We start from the raw sequence: 25,503 nt of genomic DNA on the forward strand, positions 1-25,503 counted from the left end.
TACACTTTAGCAGAAGAAATACATTAGTCTGATTAAAATAAAAATAGTCTACATACATCCCCTCACAATTAAATAACTCACCTTTCAAGATGTTTTGTAGGTTAAGAAGTATATCAGTCACACACCAGATATCAGTCACACGCCAGATTTTCTTATACAGAATCTCTGCACTGTGCACCTGTCAGCAGAACCAAAGAATGGCAAAGTTTCCCTCTCATTTTCCACACATATACATTTAAACATCAAATCACATTCCTTCCCACATAAATTCAAAAGCAAACACACATTTCTATTGGTTAAACATTTCAACCCTTTCCAAATGACATAAACTTCAACCCTTCCCCCAATCTGCCTTCTGCCCGTTACCATAGAAACAGGTCATGGAACACTGTACTGAGCACACAGGTCACAAGTTCAGCACACACAATGTTGCTAATCAAAACAGCAAGTGTGCTTGACTTCTCAACATATCAGCTTATCATATATAATGTTCCTTTCACGCACTTTTTGTTAACCAATAAGAATCATGCGTTTAAAAAACAGAAACATGCACCCTACCTTTCAGTGTAGAAGGTTGTTAAATAACCAATAATTTCTTGTCTTTTTTCAAAATTGCATCCTAGCCACCATTTTAGAAACATCTTACTTTCCAAACCGCCATTTCATTTTCAGAGACCATCTGAGTGCATCCAGACCTCCTTAGAAGATGCTTACAGTGTGGATTGTGGGACACAGCTACATTTTCTGGAGCCAAAGGTATGCAGAAAACAAAGGCATTCACAAAGACCTAGGATTGCCAAATGTAGACATTAAATGGATTGGACAGAGAGGGTTAAAGTGGCACCAATTGATGCCATTGGTGAAATCCTTCATGCAAATCCAACACCCTGACCTCATAATAGTGCACTGTGGTGGCAATGACCTAGGCACTTTGACTGGGGTAGGTCTGGAAATGCTTATGAAGGACACCTGTGCACAACTGATTTCACTTTTCCCTAAAAGTGCCTTTGTGTACTCTAACATATGGCAAAGGCAGAAATGGAACTGGTCCGATCATTTTTGTCCACAGATTGAGAAAGCTAGGAAACATGTGAATAAATCTGTTTCTGCTTTTCTTCGAGACTACAGAATGGCGTCCATTGACAATAACAATCTGCGCTTTCATATGCAAGAGATGTATAGGAGAGATGGAGTACACTTTACTGATGAAGGAAACAGAGTCTTCCTCAACAACTTTAGACTCTGTATAGGTACTTACTTATAAGTACCAAAAACTCTCAATGAACACAATGGCTCTTTTTAGAGCCACTCAAGAACAAAACATTTAAGCTTAATCTTTATCTCCCAACAATTTCAGTTTTTTTTCCCTTGGATCCGCGAACCCACCGCGAGAGGATCCGTGCATCCAACGCGATAGGATGCGCGCACAGTGCGCGCATTTCACCGTTTTTTTTTTAAAAGGGGGGCCCCGGGGGGTCTTTCTGGGACCCCCTAAGCACCTCTAGAGGGTCAGAGTATTTCCACTCTGCCCCCTTTATATGTTTTACACACTTATTCCCCTTGCATCTTCAGCCTCGCTTCTACCGAGGCAGAAAATGGCCGCCAACAGTTCCTGGTTTCGAATGTAGAGAGACACTCGACAGCCAATTAGAATTCAGGGCGCTATCAGGAGGGTGCGCGCTCGGTTCGGGGAGGGTGCGCTTACGGTGCGGGTACGGTCCGCGGATCCTCCGCGGCCATAGATATCACTAACTTTTTTACCCTAATTTTCTCAGGAACTACTGAACAGATTCACACCTTATATGCAAAAGGCACGAGTCCGAACTGAGGTCTACCTCTTTGCCAAATTTGGTGTCATTCCGTTCAGCGGTTCGGGCTGTAGCTGCGACAACCGATCCTATGGGAAATTGCATGGGGAAAACGCGTTTTGGGACCCCCCTTTTTTCTCGGCCCCCGCTTGACGGATCACCGCAAAACTTTCAGGGTAGGAGCGGAGCGGAGCTGGCCATAAGTTTGGAAAATTTAGCGAGGATTCATCAACCGGCGCCAACGTTATTCCAAATAGAATGTTGCGGATTTCCTATGGAAAATAGGTCCTAACTATAATTATCTACTGGCGACCTCCAGTAGATAATATATATATATATATATATATATATATATCGATTTTACACGCTGGGAGTTATCACCCCCAGTGTCTAAAAAAGAGTATTCCATATGGAGAACATATCAGAATGAAGAGGAATTGCAGTGAAGTACAAACCGAGCTCAATTCCAGATTTTTACAAAGAGGTTTTGAGGCTAGCACCCTTAATCAGGCAATGAAAAAAGTTGAGGATGTGCAAGGACAAGAGCTCCTTAAGATACCTAATGAGCAAACTGTTAAAAAGAAACAAGATAAGGGAAGTGCATTAAGACTAATAACTGGTTTTTCAGCATATCAGGCAGATGTTAGACACAGTCTAACTAGGCATTGGCACTTACTCAAAGGAGATCCTATTCTGAGTGACCTTATTCCCAATAGACCGCTGCTAACATTTAGAAAGGCCAAATCCATGAGAGATGAATTGGTGGTAACAAGCCCAGAATTAAAATCTAAACAGATGTGGCTTAAACCTAGCCCAGGCTTTCACCGCTGTCTAAAATGTAAAGCTTGTAAATTTGGGAAAAATGAAACGCAGGTCACATCTACATTGATAAAAAATCCATGGAGGATTAGATGCTCGCTGAATTGTAGAAGTGAGTTTGTAGTCTATATACTGAAATGCTCTTGTCCCAAACTGTATGTCGGCAGCACGATACATATGGTTCATATTCGAATATTGCAACATTTGAGGGCAATAAACAACAAAGACCCCAACTATGCAGTTGCTCGACATATTCATGAGATCCATAATGGGGATATAAATGAAATATGTTACTTTGCTATAGATCAAGTTCCGAAATCCCGGAGGGGAGGAAACAGGGAGCGCAAATTGAGACAACTGGAATCGAAGTTTATTGTCTTATTTAACACGAAGGCGCCATTTGGTCTAAACTCTGAGGAAGATTTACATGTTCATTTACAAAATTAACAAAATTAGACAGATCCTTTGAGTGTTCGTTTTTTAACATAACTGTGTAAGCATTTTAATAAGGTCACTGTGTTTTTAAGTTGATGATTGTTTTATCCCAAAAAATAAATTTTCACAGGTGTTTGTAAATCTCGTCAGTCCAGTCGAAATTTTGTTTAGGAGATTTAGGGAATTTACAACAATTTGTATTTACTTCGTGTTTTAGGCATTAAGAAATCTTGCTGTAATGGACGGTTCATAGACCAATATCTGAGGGATTTTTACTTACAGAAGCACTTGCACTTTATGTATATAGTAAATCATTTAGATAATGCCATTACGGTGGCTTTTATGATGTAATATGAAATTTCAACCTAATAAGGATAAGAGTATTAACAGTTGCCTATCCTTAGAAATATGACATTGCTAAAAATTCTACAGCATTTGACTAGCTTGTTGTTTGTCACTCTAAATTCCTGATTGGTTTACTTTTTAGATATTTCTTATAAAAAGAAACACTATGAGAAAGAAAGTTGAGAAAGGAGAAAATAAACGGATAAAAGAATGAGATGAAGCAATAAACAGACAGAAAACAACAGAGAGAAAGTCAGAACCATGAGCAAGAATGTAGAAATCACCATTATGATAAGACAAACGAAGAAAACAAATTGTTACCTGCCACAATGTATATGATTGATAGACTCCACTTGGAGTACAAATATAATGACTGGCTGACATTGATTGTTATCAGATGACACTGTGTACTTGATTTTATCACTGGCAAGGTGTAATAATGCATTTGTCATATGCAAACTGAAAGGACGTTGATAGATTTAAAACCCAAAACATTTTTTGGGCTAAATGTGTAGGGCACTTGCCGAGGAATTTAGAGTAGGAATATTTTCAAACGATTGAAGAAAGGAAATATGATGCGAAATGTGAAATGGTTCTGCACTTTTTTTGCACTTGCACTTTACTGATATATTGGGAGACGAGCACTGGTGCACTTTATTGTTGGTAAAATTTTGCACTGAAGGAGTTTTGATGGAAATTTTTAATAAGGAATCTTCCGATATAGTTTCTTTTAAAATTGCCCTTTTGTTTCACGTGCATCTATATATTTTCATACTCTTTCCTACAGCCACGAGGATGATTGCATAACAAATATGAAGCAATATTGGTTATTAGGTATTGCCTGTTTTGGATAAAGTTTTGTTTTAGATAAAAAAATGGAAAAAAAATACAAGAAATGAATTAGAGAAAGTCCTACATGACAATGAGAAGTCTTCTTTCTATGTCCATCAGCTAGTGATTGATGTGAAAAACCATGTGACCTTTATTTGCAATTTATGTTACTTGTATTTTAACCCACACACTGAACCTGTTTCTTGTTGCATGATTAAGGCAGGTGATGCCGAAACGCGTAGCAATGGAGTGAGAGCATTAAACTTGTGAATTCAGTGAAGTCGTTGGTGTCGGTGTCCTTTCTTTTTGCGAGGATCGGAGTTGGTGGTTGATATATATATATATATATATTCACTGAAAAAACCATAGGTTTCAGGGGTGTTATAGTTAGCTGAACTTTTCACTTGTACAAAACCATTGAAATTCCCCCGTTATAGTTAGTTCAGCTAACTATAACTCGCGCGCCCGCAATGCACTGCTGATGACGTCACATATTACATCACTCATGACATGGTCAGTGACATCACTCATGACATCACTGATGACATCTCAAATGACATCACTGATGACATCACTGATGACATCATCCAGTGAATGTCTGTTTTTCTGAAAATTAAATATGTTTTATATATGTATATCTAAACAATGATGGAAGAATAAATGGGTATATAAGTGTCTAAATGGATGATTTGTTTTTGAAAAATTGATTGTGTAACTGACTGATTAAGTGTATCATAGTGAATACATGGCTTAGTGAGTAATGTTTAAATATGTAAATATCTGTATCAGTCTCTCACTTTGTGTATAAGTGGCTGCATGGGTTGGTGAGTAGCTACATGGGTGTCTATATAGGTTATTAGTTGGTTTTTTGAGTATCAGTCTAAGTGTCTGCATGGTTTGGTGGGGGGTATTACGTAGTGCATAGGTGCATGAATGAGTGACTCACTGTTTGTATGTGTTGAAGACAGCATGTGTGCAGGACTGTATGGGTGGATGAGTGTGTGTATGGGTGTGTTAGTGAGTGAATGACTGTCTCAATAGTGTCTTTATGAGTAACTACATATGTTTGAAACTAGTATATGTGACTATTGGTGTATATAAGTGAGTATATGTGAGAGTGAGAGATTGAAAGAGTTCCTGTATGAATAAGTATGTGTTTCTATAAGTGATTGTTTAAAAGACTAAGTATGTGTAAGTTTCCGTAGAAGTAAGTATGGTGGTGTGTGTATAACTGTATATGCAAGTAAATGTATGTTTGATTCTTTATTAGCATGAGTGACTATGTGTGTGAGTAACTCTATGGATGAGTGGCATTGTGTAACAGGATGTATAGGTGTATGAGTACATATGATGAGTGAGTACATGTATGAGTGACTGTATAGGACTGTTGGTGAATGAGTGGATGTGTATGTGGATCTTAGAATTACTGAAGAGGTTGTTGTAACTGGTATTGGTATGTCCATTGTTTTGAAAATGTTAGTCTATTTTTGAATGTGTGTATCAAAGGTTATATTAGGGTGAGAGGAGGTCTGCTACTCTATCACAAGGATGATGTCATCAGTGATGTCATCAGTGATGTCATTTGAGATGTCATCAGTGACGTCATGAGTGATGTCACTGACCATGTCATGAGTGATGTAATATGTGACGTCATCAGCAGTGCATTGCGGGCGCGCGAGTTATAGTTAGCTGAACTAACTATAACGGGGGAATTTCAATGGTTTTGTACAAGTGAAAAGTCCAGCTAACTATAACACCCCTGAAACCTATGGTTTTTTCAGTGAATTTCTGAGGTTTTTTAAATGCTAATTCCTAACTATAACGTGCCTGAAACCTATGGTTTTTTCTGTGAATTTCAAAGGTTTTTTAAATGCTAATTTCTAACTATGCCTACAGAGATAGGACATGTGAAGAAAGAAGAAAAAATGCACAGAAAGAAAAAAAAGAAATGCAGAAAGAAGCAACAGAAGTCCTCAAAGACGAAGAAAAGTGCAGGAAGAAGGATAACGTGCAGAAAGAACAAAAAGAAGAGCAGAAAGAATCCTTGTTGCAAAATCATCCTGTACCCTCAACTTTTTCAGACGGATACTGGTGGTAACTGAGTCTGACTAACCAGTCCTAGAGCCAGTGCTATGTTAAAAGACACTTAGAATACAGTGAAAACACCTACATACACTAGGGAACATTATGCGTTGGGGTCTCCCTGTGATTAGCATGACCTCCTCTGTAAGCCCCTAGTATATAATAGGGCAGGGGGGTTAAAACTACCTCTTAAAACAGGCCACAGGGCATTTTTGCACACGTTAACTCAGGCCCCGTCCCCTCCCTTCACCACTGTGTAAACACGCCCTGTGTCCGTTTTTAGTTGGGAGATTAAGTTCATTTGAATCCTAAGGGTCCCTAGGGTCCAACTAGCCCACTAGGTACCTCCAGTAAGTGCCACAGAGCTGCGTTGCAGAGAGGTGTAAAAAGTGGCACGGCCTGGACCACCTCTCTGCAATGCAGCTCAGTGGCGCTTACTGGAAGCACTTGGTGGGCTAGTTAGCCCCCAGGGGCCCTCAGTATTGAAGGGAAATTATATCCCCAATTTAAAACGTGCCATAGTGCGTGTTTGCACACGTCACCTCAGGCCCCGTCCCCTCCTTTCACCACTGTGTAAACGTGCCCTGTGGCTGTTCTAAGTTGAGAGATTAAGTCCCCTTGAATCCTAAGGGTCCCTAGGGTCAAACTAGACCACTAGGTACCTCCAGTAAGCGCCACAGAGCTGCGTTGCAGAGAGGTGTAAAAAGGGGCTTGTCCTCAGAACACCTGTCTGCAGCGCAGCTCCCTCGCGCGTACTGGAGATGCCTGTTGGGCTAGTTGGTCCTCAGGGACCCTCAGTATTGAAGAGGAATTAATTCCCCAACTTACAACTCGCCAGGGGGCACGTTTGCAGAGTGCTGCAAGGAGGGGGCGTGGCCTCCGGCACGATGCCAGTCTTTTTTTTATTTTAATTTTTTAAGAAGGGGGGCTGTGTGGTTCCCCTTGTTATTCTAATTTATTGGCCCTGATGACCCCATCCCCCAGGGCCTGTCTCCTAATTATATTTTTTTGACCCCAATCCCCAGGGCCGGCCACTTTTTTTAAAATTTTTCTAAAAAATATATATTTATAGACACACCTAGGACATGCTGGACAAACCGTACGTACCTATCACCATGACGATTTGCGTGATATTCATTAAAAGGTGACTATGCATACAATGAATCCACGTGGAATGTATTTACACCACTAGTGAAGCTCTGACATGTCTGATGCCCTACCGTGCCTAATCCCGGTAGACACCCTTGTCGTTTATTTCTACAACAATGGGTAGCTATTGACGGGCACATTTAATACACATGCACACCAAGCCATTCAAAGGGGATTCGACAAAAATTCGACCAAAACTATGCAAGAAACCCCCCTCACGGTTAATAAAACACACATCCACTGCCGGATGTGTAATACTTTTTATTTTACTCTCTGGAAAGGGGACGAACATCACTTGAGAGTCACAGCGCGCTCCTGGCAGAGCCCAATGCTGTGTTACACCCACCATTGCCTGCCAAATGCCACACACCTCTGTGTTGTATTCCACCAGCTAGTGCATATGCTATGACACTCTCTAGCCCATGTGCACTGTAACACCACCCCGTGAATATGTCATGCCACACTTGTCTTCACACGGGTTATATTGCCCCATCTAACGTGCATTCCTCGATGCCTATGTTATAACGCACAGTGCTATGCCATGCATATTACAATCTGGGATCCATATCTTTGTCACAGTGCATATGCAACGTTACACTCCCCAACACATATTTTATATTACAACTTTAGAGACTAGTTAGGTTACACAACACTGCCCTGTGCATATTACACTCCAAGACGCATATCGCATAGCACGCGCTAGTGCCTGTGCTATCTCGCGCTCTCCAATGAATCTGACATTGCGCACAATGTATTGCATATTATATTTCACGCCCGGTTCATCTTATATCACACTTTTTGGTGCATAGTTTATACCATACACTATATCTAGTTTTCATTTTCAATCGTGCTCTCAGGACTATGTTCTATACAACACTGTGTTCACCTACCCTTTTCACGGGCATTACATTTTGCGATAGGGGGTGGAGGGTCAGGGGGTGTTTCTGCCAAGTGAGCCCGGAGTCACAGTCACAAACGTCCTCTTCTTCCTGTATAAAAGTGAGATTATGCTGCATACTTGTTCATATTTTAAGTAGTTCGCACAGACACACGTTTTAAAAACAATAAAGTTCCTAATACCCGCCTTCTCTGAACAGTTAGCTTGCTGCCCCATCCCCCTCCTCCCTATCCTCTGTTGTGTGAATCCATGGACTAGCCTCCTCCCTCCTGCCATGCATGGTCTGATGTGCTGCCACTGCCCTCAATTTAGTATGATGTACCAGTCCACTCCTCCTGCCCTCCATTGCCCAATTCTATGCCCCATCATTGACCTCCTGCTTCAACTCTGTGCTTAGCTTGCTGCCCCTATTCTCCTTCCCCCTGCCCTCCGATGTCTTTGTGCATACCCCTGCTCCATCCTTTTTGCCCACCATGTTCCATGGACCTGCCACTCCTATCTACTGTGAGTGTTCTGTTGAGCTGCCACTCCCCTCCCACCTGCCTAGCATTGTCAGATGACTGTAACCTGTCCCTGCCACCTCCACCCTGCCTGTCCACATGCCATGCCCCTATCCTCTTCCTCCTGTCCTACATGGTCCATTGTACTGCCACACCCTTCTGCCCTCCCTGGTCTGTTGTGCTGCAACTGCTCCTCCTGCCTGCCCCGTGCGGTCTGTTGTGAGGCCCCTTCCCCTGAACTTTCTTGTCTGTGCACAGGTCCTGACCCTCCCTTCTATCCTCCATCGTCCTTTGTGCATGCCCCTGCACCCTCCTTCTTGCCCATCATAGCCATTGTGCTGCCACTAACCCTCCCACTTGCCATGCATGGTCTTCTGTGCTGCCATGGCCCCTCCCACCTTCCCTGTGTGGTCAGTTAGCTGCCCCTGACCCCCTCCCACCTTCCCTCCTTGGTCTGTGTGTATGCCATCACAGTCTCACTGTTGCTCTTCATGGTGTGTCTTGCTTCTAGTGCCCATCCTGCCTGACCTCCATGGCTATCTTGCTGCTCCTGCCCTGACCCCTTGCCCCCAGCCCTCTGTTTACATGTGCAGACCCCTACTCCCTCCCTCCTGGCTTGTCTGTTCCATTGTAATGCCCCTGATCCGTCCCTCCTGCCCTTTATGGTCTGTTATGCTGCAGCTTTCTCTCCTGTCTGTCCATTATGGTCAGCTAGCTACCATTGCTTCTTGCCCCTCTGTTCTCTGTTGTCCATGTGCATGGTCCTGTCCCCTCCCTCTTGCTTTCTATGGATTGTTGTGCTGCACTCCCGTCCCGCATGCCCTGTGTGGTGTATTGTGCTGCTGCAAACCCTGAAGGCTGCCCTGCAGGGTCAGTTTGGTGCACCTCTCCATGTCCCTCCTGTCCTCTGTTATCCAAGTCCATGTCCCTACCCCATTTCCTTCCATGATCCAATGTACCATACTTGCGAACATTTTGAGCTTGGTAAGAGGGAGATTTTGAAAAGAAACTGGGGTATTGATTTTCCCCTTTGAGTTACATTGAAAAAGAGGAGATTGTAGACAGGAGACAGATCAAATAAAGCCCATTTGAGCTTAAAAACATTGGACGTTTCCTGGCTGAATCGGGTCTGTTGGCATGTATGGTTGTACTACCATTGCCTCTTCCTTCTGCCCACAATGGTCTATTACATTGCCACAGCCTCTCTTGCAAGTCCTGTATTGTTGGTTTGTTGCCCCTGCCCCCCTTTCCACTGCCCTCCATAGTCTGTTGTGCTGCCACGGCCCTTCCTGCCTGCTCAGTGTGGTTAAATTGTTGCCTTTGCACCCTCCTACCTGCCTTCAATTTTCAGAGTCCGTGCCCCTGGCCTCTGCCTCTCAACAGTATCCTAATGAACAACTAGATTGCTAACATTCTATATTTATTACAAAAGTGTGGAACGCCTGACGTCATCTTGATGTAATCAAAACTGTAATACCTAGAGCATTTCCTTTATAAATTACATATATGAGAGGGTCTTATTGGCATCAAAATTATGGTTAGTGCTCTAAAAGACTAAAATAAGGACATATTTTCTGAGTTTTCAAATAGCGACAAAGCACTTTTAAATTATTTGTTATCTTTATGTTTTTTTATCCTGTTGACCACTTGATTAAATGTTGCACTTAGGGGAGAGGATGTGGTGTTACTTCCAGAACTGCAGACTTTGCAACTGGGGAACCAGGTTGGAGTTTCTGCTTCAGCTCGACATTCTGTGATTCTGGTCAAATCACTTAGTCTCCCCATGTCTACAACCAAAATGAATTTGTTCTTGTGTGATGTAACCAATGCTCATGTAAAGCACTCCAATACCTGACAAGTCTGCACTATATAACACTGCATAAACACAAAATAATAAGTGTTTTGCACACTTCTGTCATTGGGCTATATTTGGGCTACATCTGGGTGATTTTGGGCTACATTTGGGCTCTTTTGTCTCCGGTGGCCATCTTGGGAGATTTATTTGTTATGAAGTTTCCTAATTTCCTCATGTACTGCAGTCTCCTCAGTAGGAAATGCTTTCAGTTTTTTACTTTGATTCCATCATGAAGGTATTCAGATATGTCACACATTTGCCATAAATTCTGAAAGTTAGCACTCTAGTTGCTCATTAGATCACTGTAGTAAAACTACTGTTCACCATGGAAGTCTGCTCCTGGTATTAAAGTGCATGTTTCAGTCTGCATGTCAGAATTTTTTAGTGAAATAGAAGAGGATTTGAGAAGTCACTCAAAATGTGCCCTCATTTTCTTTCTTCAGCATTAATCATAATTTCTGTGGCAAAATGAACCCCCTCATTGTGTTCCTTTTTAAATTAAATGTTTTAAGTGTTACCAGTTTATTCCAATCAAGATGGCTTCAGGTGTGCCATACTTTTGTCATAATGAAGACAGTAAGCGCTCTAGTTGTTTTTAAGAACACTCTGGGACATTCTGTCATTGGGCTATACTTGGGCTACATCTGGGTGATATTTGGGCTACATTTGGGCTCTTTTGTCTCTGGTGGCCATCTTGGGAGACTTATTTGTTATGAAGTTTCCTAATTACCTCATTTACTGCAGTCTCCTCAGTAGGAAATACTTTTACTTTGATTCCATCAAGAAGGCATTCAGATGTGTCACACATTTGCCATAAATTCAGAATGTTAGCACTCGTTTTGCTCATTAGATCACTGTAGTAAAGCTACTGCTCACCAGGGAAAACTGCTGCTGGTATTGAAAGTGCATGTTTCAGTCTGTATGTCAGAATTTTTTAATGAAATAGAAGAGGATTTGAGAAGTCACTCAAAATGTACCCTAATTTTTCTTTCTGCAGCACTAATCATACTTTTTATGGAAAAATGAACCCCCTCATTTTGTTCCTTTTTAAATTAAATGTTTTGAGAGTTACCACTTTAATCCAAGCAAGATGGCTTCAGGTGTGCCATACGTTTATCATAAGTAGGACTGTTAGCGCTCTAGTTGTTCTTTTGAACACTCTGGGAAGCTACAGTAGAACACAAAGGAATCAACTGACAGTCTCTCTGCCCTTGTTGGATGTACATGTTTTACTGAGAATGTCAGACTTCATTCTCACATGACTGAGAAAGATAATGTGAATTTACAGAAAATAAGCTCTCAGTTTAGCTTATAGATCACCTTCCAAACCTCTGTGGGAAAAGCATGAGAAAATATTTTTCTCTCAATCATGATATCCCAGCAGAAGGCTTTTTCACATGGTGAAATCACCTTAGAACATACCACAATTCCTAAAATGAGTATGGTACCTTCAACAAATGATTTATAATGTAACTAAAGTCTTAAAACCTTCTATTAACTGCAATGCTTTTTAATGAGGTGCTATCATGTATATTGGTCCCAAGATGGCTGCCAACACTTCTTGGATGAAGTGCTGACAGCCAATCAGATCTCAGGATGAGATGTGTGGTTAGGCTCCGCCCACATATATATATGATTTTACTTTTGATTTTCTCAGGAACTACTGAACAGATTGACACCAGACCTGCAAAAGGCACTTCCCTGAGCTGAGGACTACCTCTCTGCCAAATTTCAAGTAATTCTGTTCAGCCGTTCGGGCTGTACCTTGGACTAAAGGTCCCTATGGAAAATTGCATGGGGAAAACGTGTTTTAGGACCCCCCTTTTGTCTCAGCCCCCGCTTGACGAATCCCCCCGAGACTTTCAGGGTAGGAGCGGAGCGGAGCGCCCCACCTATTTTGAAAATTTCGTGAGGATTCGTCAACCGGCGCCAAAGTTATTCCAAATAGAATGTTGCGGATTTCCTATGGAAACACGGTCCTAACTATAACTACCTACTGGCGACCGCCAGTAGGTAATATATATATATATATATATATAACAGGCCTGAAAGGCGCCAGAGTCCAGAGGGGGACAGAAGCTTGCACTCTCATCCGGACAAACGTGTTGCCAATGCAACGTTTACTAAATGGAAAGGTTTGACCGTACCACAATAGAGCAGTTCATAGGCAGCTTTCTGGTAGTATCTTGGTCCCCTGGGACAGGGGTAAGAGCGCGAGCTAGGGCACCCACACCATGAGATGGAATTGCGCCATTACACATGCCCAGATGGGCAGGACGGAAGAGGAAGTGAGATTTTTGTATGGTCTCGCTGGATGCTCACAATGTATTTTCACTTAGTACCCTGAAAAGCGCAGAGCACGGGTGCCGAGGGGGGGGGTCACTCAAATGAAAGTGAGGCCATTTCAGCTAAACAGATCATTACAATACAAAAAATTGTATGAGTTATATGATATAATAGTCATAAACAGGGGAATTCATTAGCAAGGACCACGATATTTAGTTTTCTGAGGTGCCACTACATGGGCCATTCAGGGTTGATCAATCCACATGGCCGGAATGGCAGAGGATTTCATCAAAATATATTCTTAGCGCAGCAAATGTATTTGCGTTATTGTAATGACTGCTCCAGTGTGCTGGTTGCTGCTACTCTAAAGTGGGGTTACAACATTTTGGAAGAAAGAAGGTTAGCGGCTCACCAGTAGAGCATGACTAAGAACATTTTCTGGTGATAGCCTGGTCCACGGGGCCAAAAAATCAAATATAAATAAATATATAAATAAATAAATAAAATCAGTACCATTGAATGGGTAACAGACATCTGTTATGCAGCGCCAGTGTCCCCTAATTGTATGGTATTTCAAGAGGGAAGGCCAAAGTCAAAGTTTTTTACCCCAAAAAAAAAGAAAGAAAAAAAAAAAGAAAGATAAACCCTTTGGCTTCCAGGTGCAATTCACCACTGGCAGGGGTCCGGAGTGGTAAATACAGCATTCTCGTATAAGAGGCCCATATGCTTCTGTGCTCCATGCAGTGGAAATTATTACCAGGGAGAGGTTGATGAGAGGGTGTAGAAGCTGCAGCTTTGTCCCTATGTGGAGACAATTGTATGCACCATCGTGGGGACCTCCACATGCCTAAGTGGAGCAGGCGGTAATTATGATAGGCGCCCTGCTGCATGTGTTTAGTAAGGTGAACCCCTAAGGTTACAAATGCAAATGCGTCAGTCTCACCGTCCCATAATGGATGCACTTTCAATATGCGATGCACCAAAGCTATAAGTGTAGCTTATTTTTCATATGCAACTAACAAGCAGTGACAAAGCCAATAGATGGGCTGGTTGGAGGTGTAGTGCTCCTTTTATAATATATATTTAGGGATGCATTAACATAGCGGCAAATACTAGGCAACAGCAAGGCACTGCCTCCTTCAGGACACGTGGGGGGCTCTGACCAATCTGCTTAAGATTTTGGCGGCAGGTCATGTGTTCTAACCTCTCCAGAAGCGGGGCCCTCACTGTGAGGTAGCTCTCAACTCCTAGTCGCAGCCAGATCCTATGGGCTTCCTGCCATGACCACTGGTGCAAGTTGGGCAAATGTTTTAAAAGGGGCATAGGTTGAATGATGGACAAGCGAACCTGAGCAGTTTAAGTTGTTCAACTTATATGACCTCAGAAGAGTGAGCGCAGAACAGCCAGGAGGACAGAACATGCAAAATGCTTTTCCAAATCTGGCACCATGACACCAGGTTAGTCAGGGCCAACTGGTTTGTTGGGTGACTTGGGTAGGCGTAGACGTAGTACAGTTCTTGCACAGCCCATCATCCCAGAATTGAAGTGTTGCCTTGGGTATCCCTGGGCCTATCCCGGATAATGGTACAGGTTAATTGTTTGGCTCTAGGAAACTGGGATCCTATGCCCGGGTTCGGTCTTTCTTTGCAGTGGGTTACCAGCACTTTGGCCATAATTAATACTTTCTACGGCTTTCCCGATGCTTTTGCAGCGCTTGAGGCTCAAGGTTTATGTGGAATCCGTTTAAATGTTTTCACAGAAAGCACGGAGCCCACCGCGGGTCAGCTATTTACGCATTCAGGCCACTCGAGGGCATTGCTACACTGTTCCCGAGCTATCATTGCCGACAAAGTAGTATCATGAGTTGTTCTACAGGGAAGGCAAATCTCCATTAAGCACGAAGCCAACCTCAGTCGGGATGGCTTAAAGTCAAGTAATTATTAATGTTATACACACACCCCAACTGGTATTCAACCCAACCTAGTTGGGGTGTTAACGTACAAGGGGGAGAATGATTGTTCTTGCAGGTCTCGTCGGCTGATGATTTTGGGACCGCGTTTGCGCACTGTTTTACGCAAGCCCAATGGTAATTCTTGTGCCTCTGGTGGAGCACGCTCCCACTAGACAAGGGTGCAAATTCTGCCTTTGTCTGCAAGGTATCTCATAAGCTGAATGTCATGCACTGCTTTCAGCATGCATTTCACATGTTCTCCTCGGAAGAACATTGACTTGTTGATACGCCTGCGAATAGGCATGGCGTCAATTGTATTAAGTTTGAACATTGTTATCGAGCACTACGTGTCGGACCGGTTTATATGTAGGTACTGTTGTACAGGTCTGTATAGTACAGGGAGTCAATTTTATTATTATTGCACTTTGTTGGGGCGCATGATGCGCATGACCCGTGACATATTACGTACTTGTTTTGCAAGATTGCAAGTTTGCATGGTGCTAACTAGTGTAATTTCTCACGTGCGTGGTGGAGTAAGTGCTGAGATTTAACCTCTTCGACGCCGATGACGGAACGGTTCCGTCATGCACGTCGGTTGGGCTGTGCTTATGACGGAACCGTTCCGTCATGGCCCCGCCCGCGCTCAGAACTTTCAGCACCGCGCGGGAATCCGCGCAGTGCTGAAGAGGTTAAGCCCCCAGAGCTCGGTACAAACTTCGGCTTGTCCCGTTGGCATCGGGGGATGCTGTGGGGCCGTGCGCTGGAGCCATCGGTTTTGTTTTATTGCATTGAGTGAAGACTTCACTGCTCGGCCGACAAGGTCCTTGTGCCACCAAGGGTTATGTAACATGTGTACGTCGCTCAAGGTGCCCCTAAACCCGGTAATGCACACAAAAGGCAGCCTTTAACCTTGGTGGACTCAAAGTTTCTCGTTGGACTAATGGGGGTTTTTACCAATATCGATATGTCTCCCTCATCTTCATTGTTCGATTTTGCTCGCAAGAAAGTGGCAGTCATAATCCTTTAAACGTCACTCATAGTTCATCCTTTGTCCTAATATGGACAAAAGTTACGGACAGGCTCTGTTTTGCAAAGAACAGTTATTTTGTCTCAGCATGGGCTTCGTTCGCAGTTCAGCGAGGTCAATTTTGTCTCCAACGCGGGGATTGTGCACCGTATTCTGTTTCCAAAGGGGCCCCGCTTTCCGCTGTTGGCACCTGGGTCACGTGCAGGTGACCTGTCTGGCTGTTGCAGAAGTTGATCGGTGTAATGGTCCAAGTTGCGGTAGAGCTTGCTATTCATCGAAGGGAGAATTAATGAATGTTCAACACCTTAGGGTGACAGTCCCACCAGTTCAGAACGGAAGCATTTTCAATATGCTATGCATGGAAGCCAGAATTGTGGCTTCAGTTATCTTATACAACTAACAAGCATTGTTAAAGCCAATGGTACTGGCGTGTTGTAGGTACTGTGGTTTTGTAGTATATATCCGGAGGCAATGTCAGAAGCCGCAAAAATACAGCCTGCCTTTCCCACCGGTTACCAGCCCAACGGTGGGAAAGTCTAATGTTACACGTACTCAGGAAACTTCAACGCAAAAAGAGGCACTGTGAAATACTGGGACTGCATTGTGCAATTGACTACGAGGGCCTTCATGGGGAACACCTGCGGGCACCTTATAGAATCGGGTACCATGTTCACGGTGTGCGCATTCATCTGCAGCCAAGCACAGGTATTGGGTCGCTTCAGTTAAGACATTCACCCACGCTTTAACAAGGGCAGCAGGCGGGTGGTGGTAGTTGTCAGCTAACAAGTGTGCTGTGGCGCAGTAAAGTTTGGTTAACACTGCGTTAGTGTCAAAGGGCGACAGGGTATTATAGACCTTTTGGCGTCCCAATATTCAGGAAAGTAAGGTTTTTGCACAGTATGTCCCCCTGGTTCCCACAGACTTGTCCGCTCCCTGGTTATCCTTCTAGGGGCTAGAACCGGAGACTAGAAGGGGCATCTTCTGCGACCGGTGTCCCAAATATGTTGATAGTTATTGCTGGGGTAGATGTACCTTGAAGGGCATGATTGCTTCTTGGCCTGTCCCAAGTTTTGGGGTCAAACTGGGTTGGAGTATTAAGTCCACAGTCCTTAGGAATCATCCAGCTTTCCTTCTATCCAAATAAGGGCAGTTAGTGATACACCAGCGAGTGGGTAACATACCCGGTTATCAGCTACCTCATGCCCCGGGGGCACGCGCGCTTCACATAAACACAGAGCTGCAACCAGTAGGGTGCCAAGTGGCAGAATCCAGTAAATAGGTTGAATATTGTGTCTCTCTGGCCTACAGCTGTGTGGAGCCGGTCTCATTGAGGGGTACGCCCAGGTGGTAATTGAGTACTTCTTAAGGTTCTTATTACCAATACGGTTTGTGGCAGCACACCACGCGGATTGTTTAAGGGTCATCCTGGGCCGCATTTACTCGCCGATCGGGCCTGAGGCCCCCCCTGTCCCATCAGGGAGTGACCAGGGCCTCTCCACCAGCGCCAGACGGACTCTTCCGGTTCCCAGTTTATTCACCTGCCCTTGACGTTTCATTCACATTTGGTCGCTGCCAGGCCCCACCCCAAATAAGGTGTTAAAAACAAAAGTAATTTATCAGCTTATTCTGAAGGGGAAATAAATAAATATACCGGCTTTAACAGAAATAATACGTGCGGGGGTGTCAACTGCCGAAACATCGTTCAAAACACAACAAACACATTGCAATATAGAGTTATTAAAGGTGGGTTTTCAGCCATATGACTGGTGAGCTGTTTGTTCCAGCCTATAAAGGCAGTCTGTAGGCAGACAACCCTCCAGCCCTGGTGATAGAAGGGTTTCTGCTGGTGCAATCCATCAACTGTTTACAAGTTCGGGCTCACAGCGTGACCTTTGGCCTATAGCAGGGGCATGCTCTGAGCTCGCGGGCCAGACCTAGCTGTGAGCACCGCCCCCTCCATCTACAGCGGGCCTGGAAATACTTAATAAAATCAAAGCTTCCCCCCCTGCTGCAGAACAAAGGCAAATGTTAGAATTGGGCAATCTGGGCTTTTAAAAGGAGAACTACAGCCAATTTACATTCCATGGCTTTATTGGGGAACCGATCAATTAATTTCCAACTGGGCTATATAATGTTTAATAAAACATCGAAACCGGCTCGGTTTTAGTTCTGGACTAAGGCTTGCATGTTGTACTTGAAGGCAGCGGGCATCTTTTCCGAAGCAAGAAATAAACAGGGGCTGGAGACGCACGGGCCTTGCGGTAACTGAGATGTGAGGCGGACGCTTCCTCGGACCCGGCCACGGTGTGCTGTACAACAACCCTGTACAAAAGTAAGGGTGGGCGGAAATTGCGTAATCGCGTTACGCAAATCTTCTGGAATATGAGACGTTATTTCGCAAGCCATTACTTCGCATGCTTTTACTACGCGGTTATTACTTAGCAATAACCGTTACTACGCAAGTTTTTACTTTGCATACCATTACAATGAATGTGTTATGGTATGCGAAGTAAAAACGTACCTAGTAATAATAATGGTATGCGGAATAACGTGTCATACTACACTTAACCCTAAAACTCTACACTACACTTCACTAACACACAACACTACCCTTAACCCTAAAACACTAACCCCCGACACTACACTAAACCCTAAAACACTACCCTAGACTTCACTAACCCACAACACTACCCTAAACCCTAAATCACTAACCCCACGACACTACACTAAACACTAAAACACTAACCCCACGACACTACACTAAACCCTAAAACCCTACCCTAGACTACACTAACCCACAACACTACCCTAAACCCTAAAACAATAACCCCCGACACTACACTAAACCCTAAAACACTAACCTATACTTCAATAACCCACAACACTACCCTAAACCCTAAAACACTAACCCAACGACACTTCACTAAACCATAATACACTACACAAGAACACAACCCTGCACTACCCTACACAGCCCCACTTACCTCTTAACACACGTGGTTCAAATCTTCTCCCCCTTCATGCTTCCACTGGCTTCCTCCGTCAGACTCTCTTTGCAAATGTCCGCCGGGACTAGTACCCGCCCCCTACGCATGCGTTGTACAACACATGCGATGTAACAGCATGCGTACTAAAGGGACGCGTTGTTACATCGCATGCGTACTAACGCTTGCGTAGTAACGGTACGCGAAAAAATGTCCGCGTACTAGTGGATGTTTCCCCTTCCTCGGACCCGGCCATGGTGTGCTGTACAACAACTCTGTACAAAAGTAAGGGTGGGCGGAAATTGCGTAATCGCGTTACGCAAATCTTCGCCAAAACGCTAAAAATCTCCGCGAACACGCGGAAATATCGCGAAGACGCAGACGTTTTTGCCCCGCCCGTTTGCGATTTTTTTTGCGTGATCGCGTTGGAAATGGGTCACCAACTTGCCCATGCAGTCGCTAATGGGCGCAGCCATCTTGTTTTCACTTGTCCCGCCTGCTCGCTATGCTATTTCCTGTTCCGGGTCGCGCATAGGTATTTCCTGTTCGCGAACGCGTATTGTGTGTTGCCCATGCGGCCATCTTGTTTTTCACTCTATGCTATGGTTCTGGGGCCTGCTTTTCAATCCTCCCTCTATCTTTTCAATCCTTTGTTTCTGAAAACTTTTTTTTGACCTTTTTTATTTATTATCTCTCTCTCTCTCTATTTTCCTGACTCACTATTTTTTGTTTTTGTCTACTTGTGTGTTTTTTTAACTACTTTTTCACTCTTTTTCTATTACCTGCTTTTTTCATTTCTTTTACTTACTTTTTTAATTTTTACCTTTTCTTTTCCGCCTCCCGCCTAACCCAGAACCATGGCAAAGGGCCACAGGGGGCATCGCAGCCTGAGCTGCGACCGCCTTCCTTGCGGAAGGCGGCGCCCAAAAGGGGTGCAGGCACGGGCCTTATTTGGGGAGGTGAAGTTGGCCGCACTGGTTTTTTTTTGTGCAGCGCCACCTCCCCTTAACCTTGGCAGCAGGCTGCAGGCCTGGGTCCAGGTACGGGCTCCGGCAGCATCGGCAGCGGTGGGGAAAGGTGCGCCGGGCAGTGTTTTGCTGCTCGGGTGTCCGGCGCAGCTAGAACCAGCTGACGCACCGGTGGTCCGATATCCTGGACCGGGAGCAGGACCTGCTGGACCTGCTAGGAGTGGAGGTCCCAGGTCTTGGTGAGTAGCTATTTAATTATTACTACTTTGTGTCTGTTCTTCTGCTCTGTGTTATATATTGCAAATATATATTTTTTTCGACCAGCTAGAATGCTGCTGCTTACATACATTACAGGTAATTTACGTTTAAAAGTCTTCTGTGATTGTTATGACACAGGTGCTCTGCGCTACTAATCTTGTTATTTGCAACTTTGCGTTTGCGCTCGTTTTGTGTGATTTTGTAAGAGTTTATTTTAGAAAACTTAAGTTAGGTAATGCTAGAGTGACTCTAGTCCTTCCTTTGTCCTGTCACTAAGAGATAAGGGTGGATTGATACTTAGGTTTAGTTACTTATTATAAGTTTGTAATTTTTTAGTGGTCTGCGACGCCCCCTCTATTACATCACGTGCTGCTGAGTGCTGCTAGTGCTTACCCCAGTCCTTAGTAGAACCTTTTGTAGTTTGTTCAGTGAGTGCTAATAGGCTTAGCACTAGCAGAACATCTGCATCAAGCAACCAACAATTTTGAGTATGCAAAAATACAGGCATATGTCCTCCATTTATGCATTTGTGAGGACTAAAAGAAGTGGAAATGCTTACTTAATGTACAATTGGCACGCCTGGAATCGGTGGGCTCGGTCAGGTGGTACGCACTACTTAGACTTAGTTAGTATTCTGGAATCAGAATGGAACACTGGATTAGTGTAGATAAATAATAACTAGTCGGTCCGCGAATCCCCAGATACTACTTGTCGACCAGATTAGATAGGTCAATTTTATTGCAATTGTTGTTTACACAAATGTTTTTTTGAGTCTTATAAAAAATATTTAGTTTCACACCAATCATCAATGTTTGTCTCTTTCTATCTTATATCTTTCATGATCAGCACCCAGGGGCAAGAAGACGGGGGCAGAGTCGGCGGGAGCAGTTCCAGTCGGACAGGAGGACCAGAACGAGGGCTCTTCTGCTGGCCCCAGTAAGTCTTCCTGTTTTTAATATTAATTTTTATCCACTAGCTTTTACTGCACCGTATTTTTTCCCCAAACTATTGTTTCCGTTTCCTGATGCTATTTTTTACCAACAATTACCCTTCGATCTAGACTATCTGTTTCTAGATTCTGGTTATCCCTGCCTCCAACTGCCTCTGCTATGACTCTCTGTACTACTACTATTAGTCTGTCTGTAGCTAAGCATGCCCAGTTGGCCACTCTTTATTTAAAAGGTTTTAAATAAAACTCAGATTCACCAGTAGCTCTAGCCATTGATGAGTCCAGTCCTTTGGGTTGTCCTCTTGTCCTCCTTCTATTCTTCTTAATCTTTGAGGCTTTATTAATCTTGATGTTTTTCGACAATTACCGCCAATAAAATGCCCAACCAGATTTTACCATTTTGATAGGATAGAACATACTACTACTGTTGTAGGGATTTTTTACACATACAGAACATTGCACAAGAAAATAGGATGTTGGTAATGGGAGGTTGGACCTTCCTCACACTCACACCTCAATCAGAACAGAACCCACCACAATCCCCTGCCCAACTAGTTATAATAGTGTTTCATTACTATTAGCTCTCCGAACCCCCCCCCCCCAAGATACCCAATGAGTAGACATCCCAGAACATAACACTCCGGACCGCTCAGTCGTGGAAGCAATGCACATGCACAGTTTGCACACCCTTCTTTTCGCTCGCTCACTCGTGTAAGTCCATCCACACCAAATACCACCGAGTCTATGTAAGTTCAAAAATTTTATTTGCAACTGACAAGCTCTGCACGTTGTTCTATAATGCAGCACCAACAGCAAAATGCATAAGATTAAAACAATAAACATTGTTACACTTAGTTACACTTAAAACAACTCCAAGTCCATAGAACGAAGAAAAGAAAAAGCGAAATCATGATTGATAATAAGTGAACAGTGGTGGAAGCACCACCATCCCCTTTGTAGGAATAGGAATATAGTTTATATAAAATTATAAATGAAGATCTCTGAGCGAATTCTGTGGACCCCTCACCTTAGAAGAAGCTAGTACTGGTTACATCATAAGCTCTGCAAATCTCTGGTTCGTAGAAGGGAATCTTCCGTCTGTTTGGAGAAAAATGGTGCGCGTTAGTATATTGCAAGCATTTCTCAGTCGTGGCAAAAAGTGTAGCATTTTTGGATAAGCAATATGGACTAACACCAGAACTCCATAACAAAGTGGCTTATTTTGTTTGACCTTGTACGTAGCGCTTAGACAGTAGCAGTATGAGCTCATGTGGGCTCAAAGGTGTCACTCTTTATACAACAAGCTGCGAGGTAACAACGCGTGTGCTAAAATAAAAGACACAAAGGTAAAATGGTAGCATGGCTCGGGCTAACTAAGCAAAGACTAGAATGACCCTAGGGACCATATAACTACTTGTGTCTACTCTACTACTACCTGATTTGTACTAGTGATGTATGTTGTAGATGTATGTATTACTATTAACTCATTTTTCAATCTTGCTAGTGAGAAATAGGGGGAGGTGAATATGACACCTAAAAATGTGTAATGTTTTTTCAAGGCGCACTACCAACCACCAGTGCCGGGGCCAGCAGCGAAGGCGACGCGGCTGCTGACGGAGGAGAGGAGGTGGCGGCAGTTGCAGGAGGTGCTGCAGGGGGTGAGCCAGCAGCAGTGGCGGGCGGTGGTAAGTTAGATTCCTAATCCTTACTTATTGACATTACACTCACTGCAAGGGTGTACTGTATAGTACTGTACAGTTGACTTACTAAGTAAGAAGTTGTTGTGAACGGTTGAAGACCCCCTTTAGTTAGCATTAGTAAAAGCATTAGTGGCGGGAGTGTTGAGTAACCAATGGCCTCTTCTATCTGATTTCAACTCAGCTGTGAAAGTTTTATGGAGAAGACTAAAAGTCAGATCAGATGACCTTGATGGATGGGTTGAACGAAAAGGGAAAGAAGAGTAGAAGGAAGAAGGACGGGCAAGATTTAAGATGACTGGCAGAGAAGGATTTGTGGGATGCATGCATAGGTGGCTGATAGGAATCAGATGCATGGTTGGTTGAATGCCTGAAACTCCCACAAATGTTAAAGTCCAAGAAAGGGGGAGGATAGATAATACATACCACAAATGTTATGTACTGTGCCTGCTAGTGCTACCGTGACACTATGTATAGAAATATTTGTCTTACTGCTTTGCTAAGAGTATATTTTACAATAGTCTTGTTTTTTCTTCTTCATATATAGCTACTCCTTCCAAGGGGAAACCTGACCAGAAGGAGTTGGCAGCCAAGGCCCGGCGCCGGAAACTGGAGGCCATACAGACCAAATATCGTCGGCTGGTGGTCCTGGAAGAGGAGGAGGAGGAGGTGGCAGCAGCTGCAGCCTCCTCCAATGCGCCGGTTCCCAGCCACTTTCCTCCAGTGGTACGGCGATACCGTCTGGCAGCCGCCTGCCACCGCCCCTCCATCAGTGCTGCCCCCCCTGTGGATGCAACTGCCGCGCATTGAAGCGCCGTGTTGCCCGCCTGGAGGAGCAAGTTCGTGTCCTCCTGTAAAAAGCCAGCCGAACTTAGACCCTGTTATTATTGCCCCTTTTTTAATTATTCTTGGGGTGGGTGGGAATCAGGCGTTGGGTTTTCTCTTTTGGACAATTGGACATTTTCTTTACGGACATTGGTTGGGGTTAGGGAGAGGGGTGGGTCAGGTGTGGGATTTTTTTTACATAGTTTATTTTTGTTAGGGTATTAAATAATATATTTCTACTTAAGTTTACATACGATGTTGTTAATGTTTTCTGGGTGGGGTTACTGTTTTACATCACACTGTATCCTCCTTTCCTTGCTGGTGCAGGGCCGCCCACAGCCAGTGTTTGATTTTAATAATTGGATGACTTTGTAAGACAGAAACAGATAGATGCGGCACCCCTCACTGAGTGACTTGTCCTACTAGTACTGTCAGTCTCTTCTACTCTAGGCACTCTGCAACTGGATTCAAAGGGATGTGTGAAATTGAATTAATGAAAACATGTCTATTATTAATTATGCCTCCCCCAAACTTCTCTTACCTTTGCTTGATGTTTAACTTAGGCACAGCGATGGCTGCATGGTAATGATGGTTTTCTTTCCTAACATGCCATGGTTGTGGTGGTGGTAGTAGTAGTAGTAGACACTGGCAGCAGCATTTGCAAAAAAAGAAAATGAGACAGTCAGTAGCCTGAGAGAGACTCTTCGAGGAGTAGTAGAATGAAGTACAGTACAGAACTTACTGCCAAACAATAATATGCCCAAATACAACAAAACATAATGGTGGTGGGGATAGCCTAGTAGTACACAGAGTTATAAACTCTAGTTGTGTCAAGTCACTTGTCTAGGCCTACAGTACACTGGACACAAGCGTAACTGTTAGTGCTGTGTAGGAGGATGACAACAAATGAAATCCATTAATCCAATCAATGCCGGGAATTAATGCTGATGTATTAGCCGGTTCCTTTGGTAAAAAAATTACCTCACAAATATACTGCTCATGGGTGGGCAAGCAGAAGAAGATCCCCGCCCTGCCTTGAAATTGAAGTACTGTTGCTTTTGCCACATCCGCCCCAGCAAGCGTGTGATAAATTATTGGTGTACATTTAATGTAGTCATACCTCAATAAGTCACACAGCCTGGGGTAAGAGGGTTAGGGTTTGTTGAATGGTTGGGAAGGGGGGTTTGGGGAAAGGTTTGAGAAAGAAAAACAGTACGCATGGACAAACATCAAACGACAGAATCTTTGTAGACTACCATATCCATATCAATATGTTATGGGAGAAAAAGGAAATGCATGCATGATGATTGATGATAAGGAGAGACCCGGATTACATACAGTTTGTGTTCAGTGTTACCAGGCTTACTTTTACAGATAGCAAAGAAAATTTTAAAATATCTGTAGGGATGAATTATAGACAGAGAGCAAACCTAATGATAATAATAGTAATAACAACAACAACACACTGTTGTAATGATTGCAGACAAAAAAATTAATCGAATTATTTAAAAGATGATGAAAGTTGATACTGTTACTGTGTTATCCTGGTCAAATGGTGAGTTGAATCTCGGCATTCCTCTTGGACCTCCCTTCCATGGATGCTCCGTCCATCAATCTTGGGTGACGCCACTGCCTGCCTGGCAGATGTAGATTCATTAGTAAGGTAAGTGTGCATTGTTTTCCCAAGTATAGCACAGGGTAAGGCCCGGCCTGTAATTGTAGATGCAAAAACAAAAGTGATATTGAGATTAAAACCAAGTTGAAAAAAATGGACAAGTTAATGGTGTAGTGCAACAAGAACATTTTCCGAGGTGGCATGGATGCATCATCTCTACT

At 43.6% G+C, this 25,503-nt stretch overlaps 1 protein-coding gene across 4 annotated transcripts in view; it reads left to right on the forward strand.

Annotated features, from left to right (window-relative positions):
- LOC146871983 (bystin-like) overlaps positions 1 to 23,909 on the forward strand; it is a 552,899-nt gene extending 528,990 nt beyond the window's left edge. For 3 of the 4 annotated variants that reach the window (XR_014981296.1, XM_085652871.1, XM_085652878.1), the window contains 3 exons: positions 21,043 to 21,132; positions 22,705 to 22,830; positions 23,390 to 23,849. Coding sequence is in view for 2 of the 4 variants with exons in the window: in XM_085652871.1 (XP_085508997.1) it covers positions 21,043 to 21,132; positions 22,705 to 22,759 (145 nt within the window). In the remaining 2 variants the exon portion in view is untranslated. Of the gene's footprint in view, positions 1 to 21,042; positions 21,133 to 22,704; positions 22,831 to 23,389 lie in introns of all 4 variants that reach the window. The other variant, XR_014981295.1, reaches the window with a different exon arrangement.
- Positions 23,910 to 25,503: the final 1,594 nt, after the last annotated feature.

Source organism: Triturus cristatus, chromosome 1_1, assembly GCF_964204655.1.
Source record: "Triturus cristatus chromosome 1_1, aTriCri1.1, whole genome shotgun sequence".
Classification (NCBI taxonomy): Eukaryota; Metazoa; Chordata; class Amphibia; order Caudata; family Salamandridae; genus Triturus; species Triturus cristatus.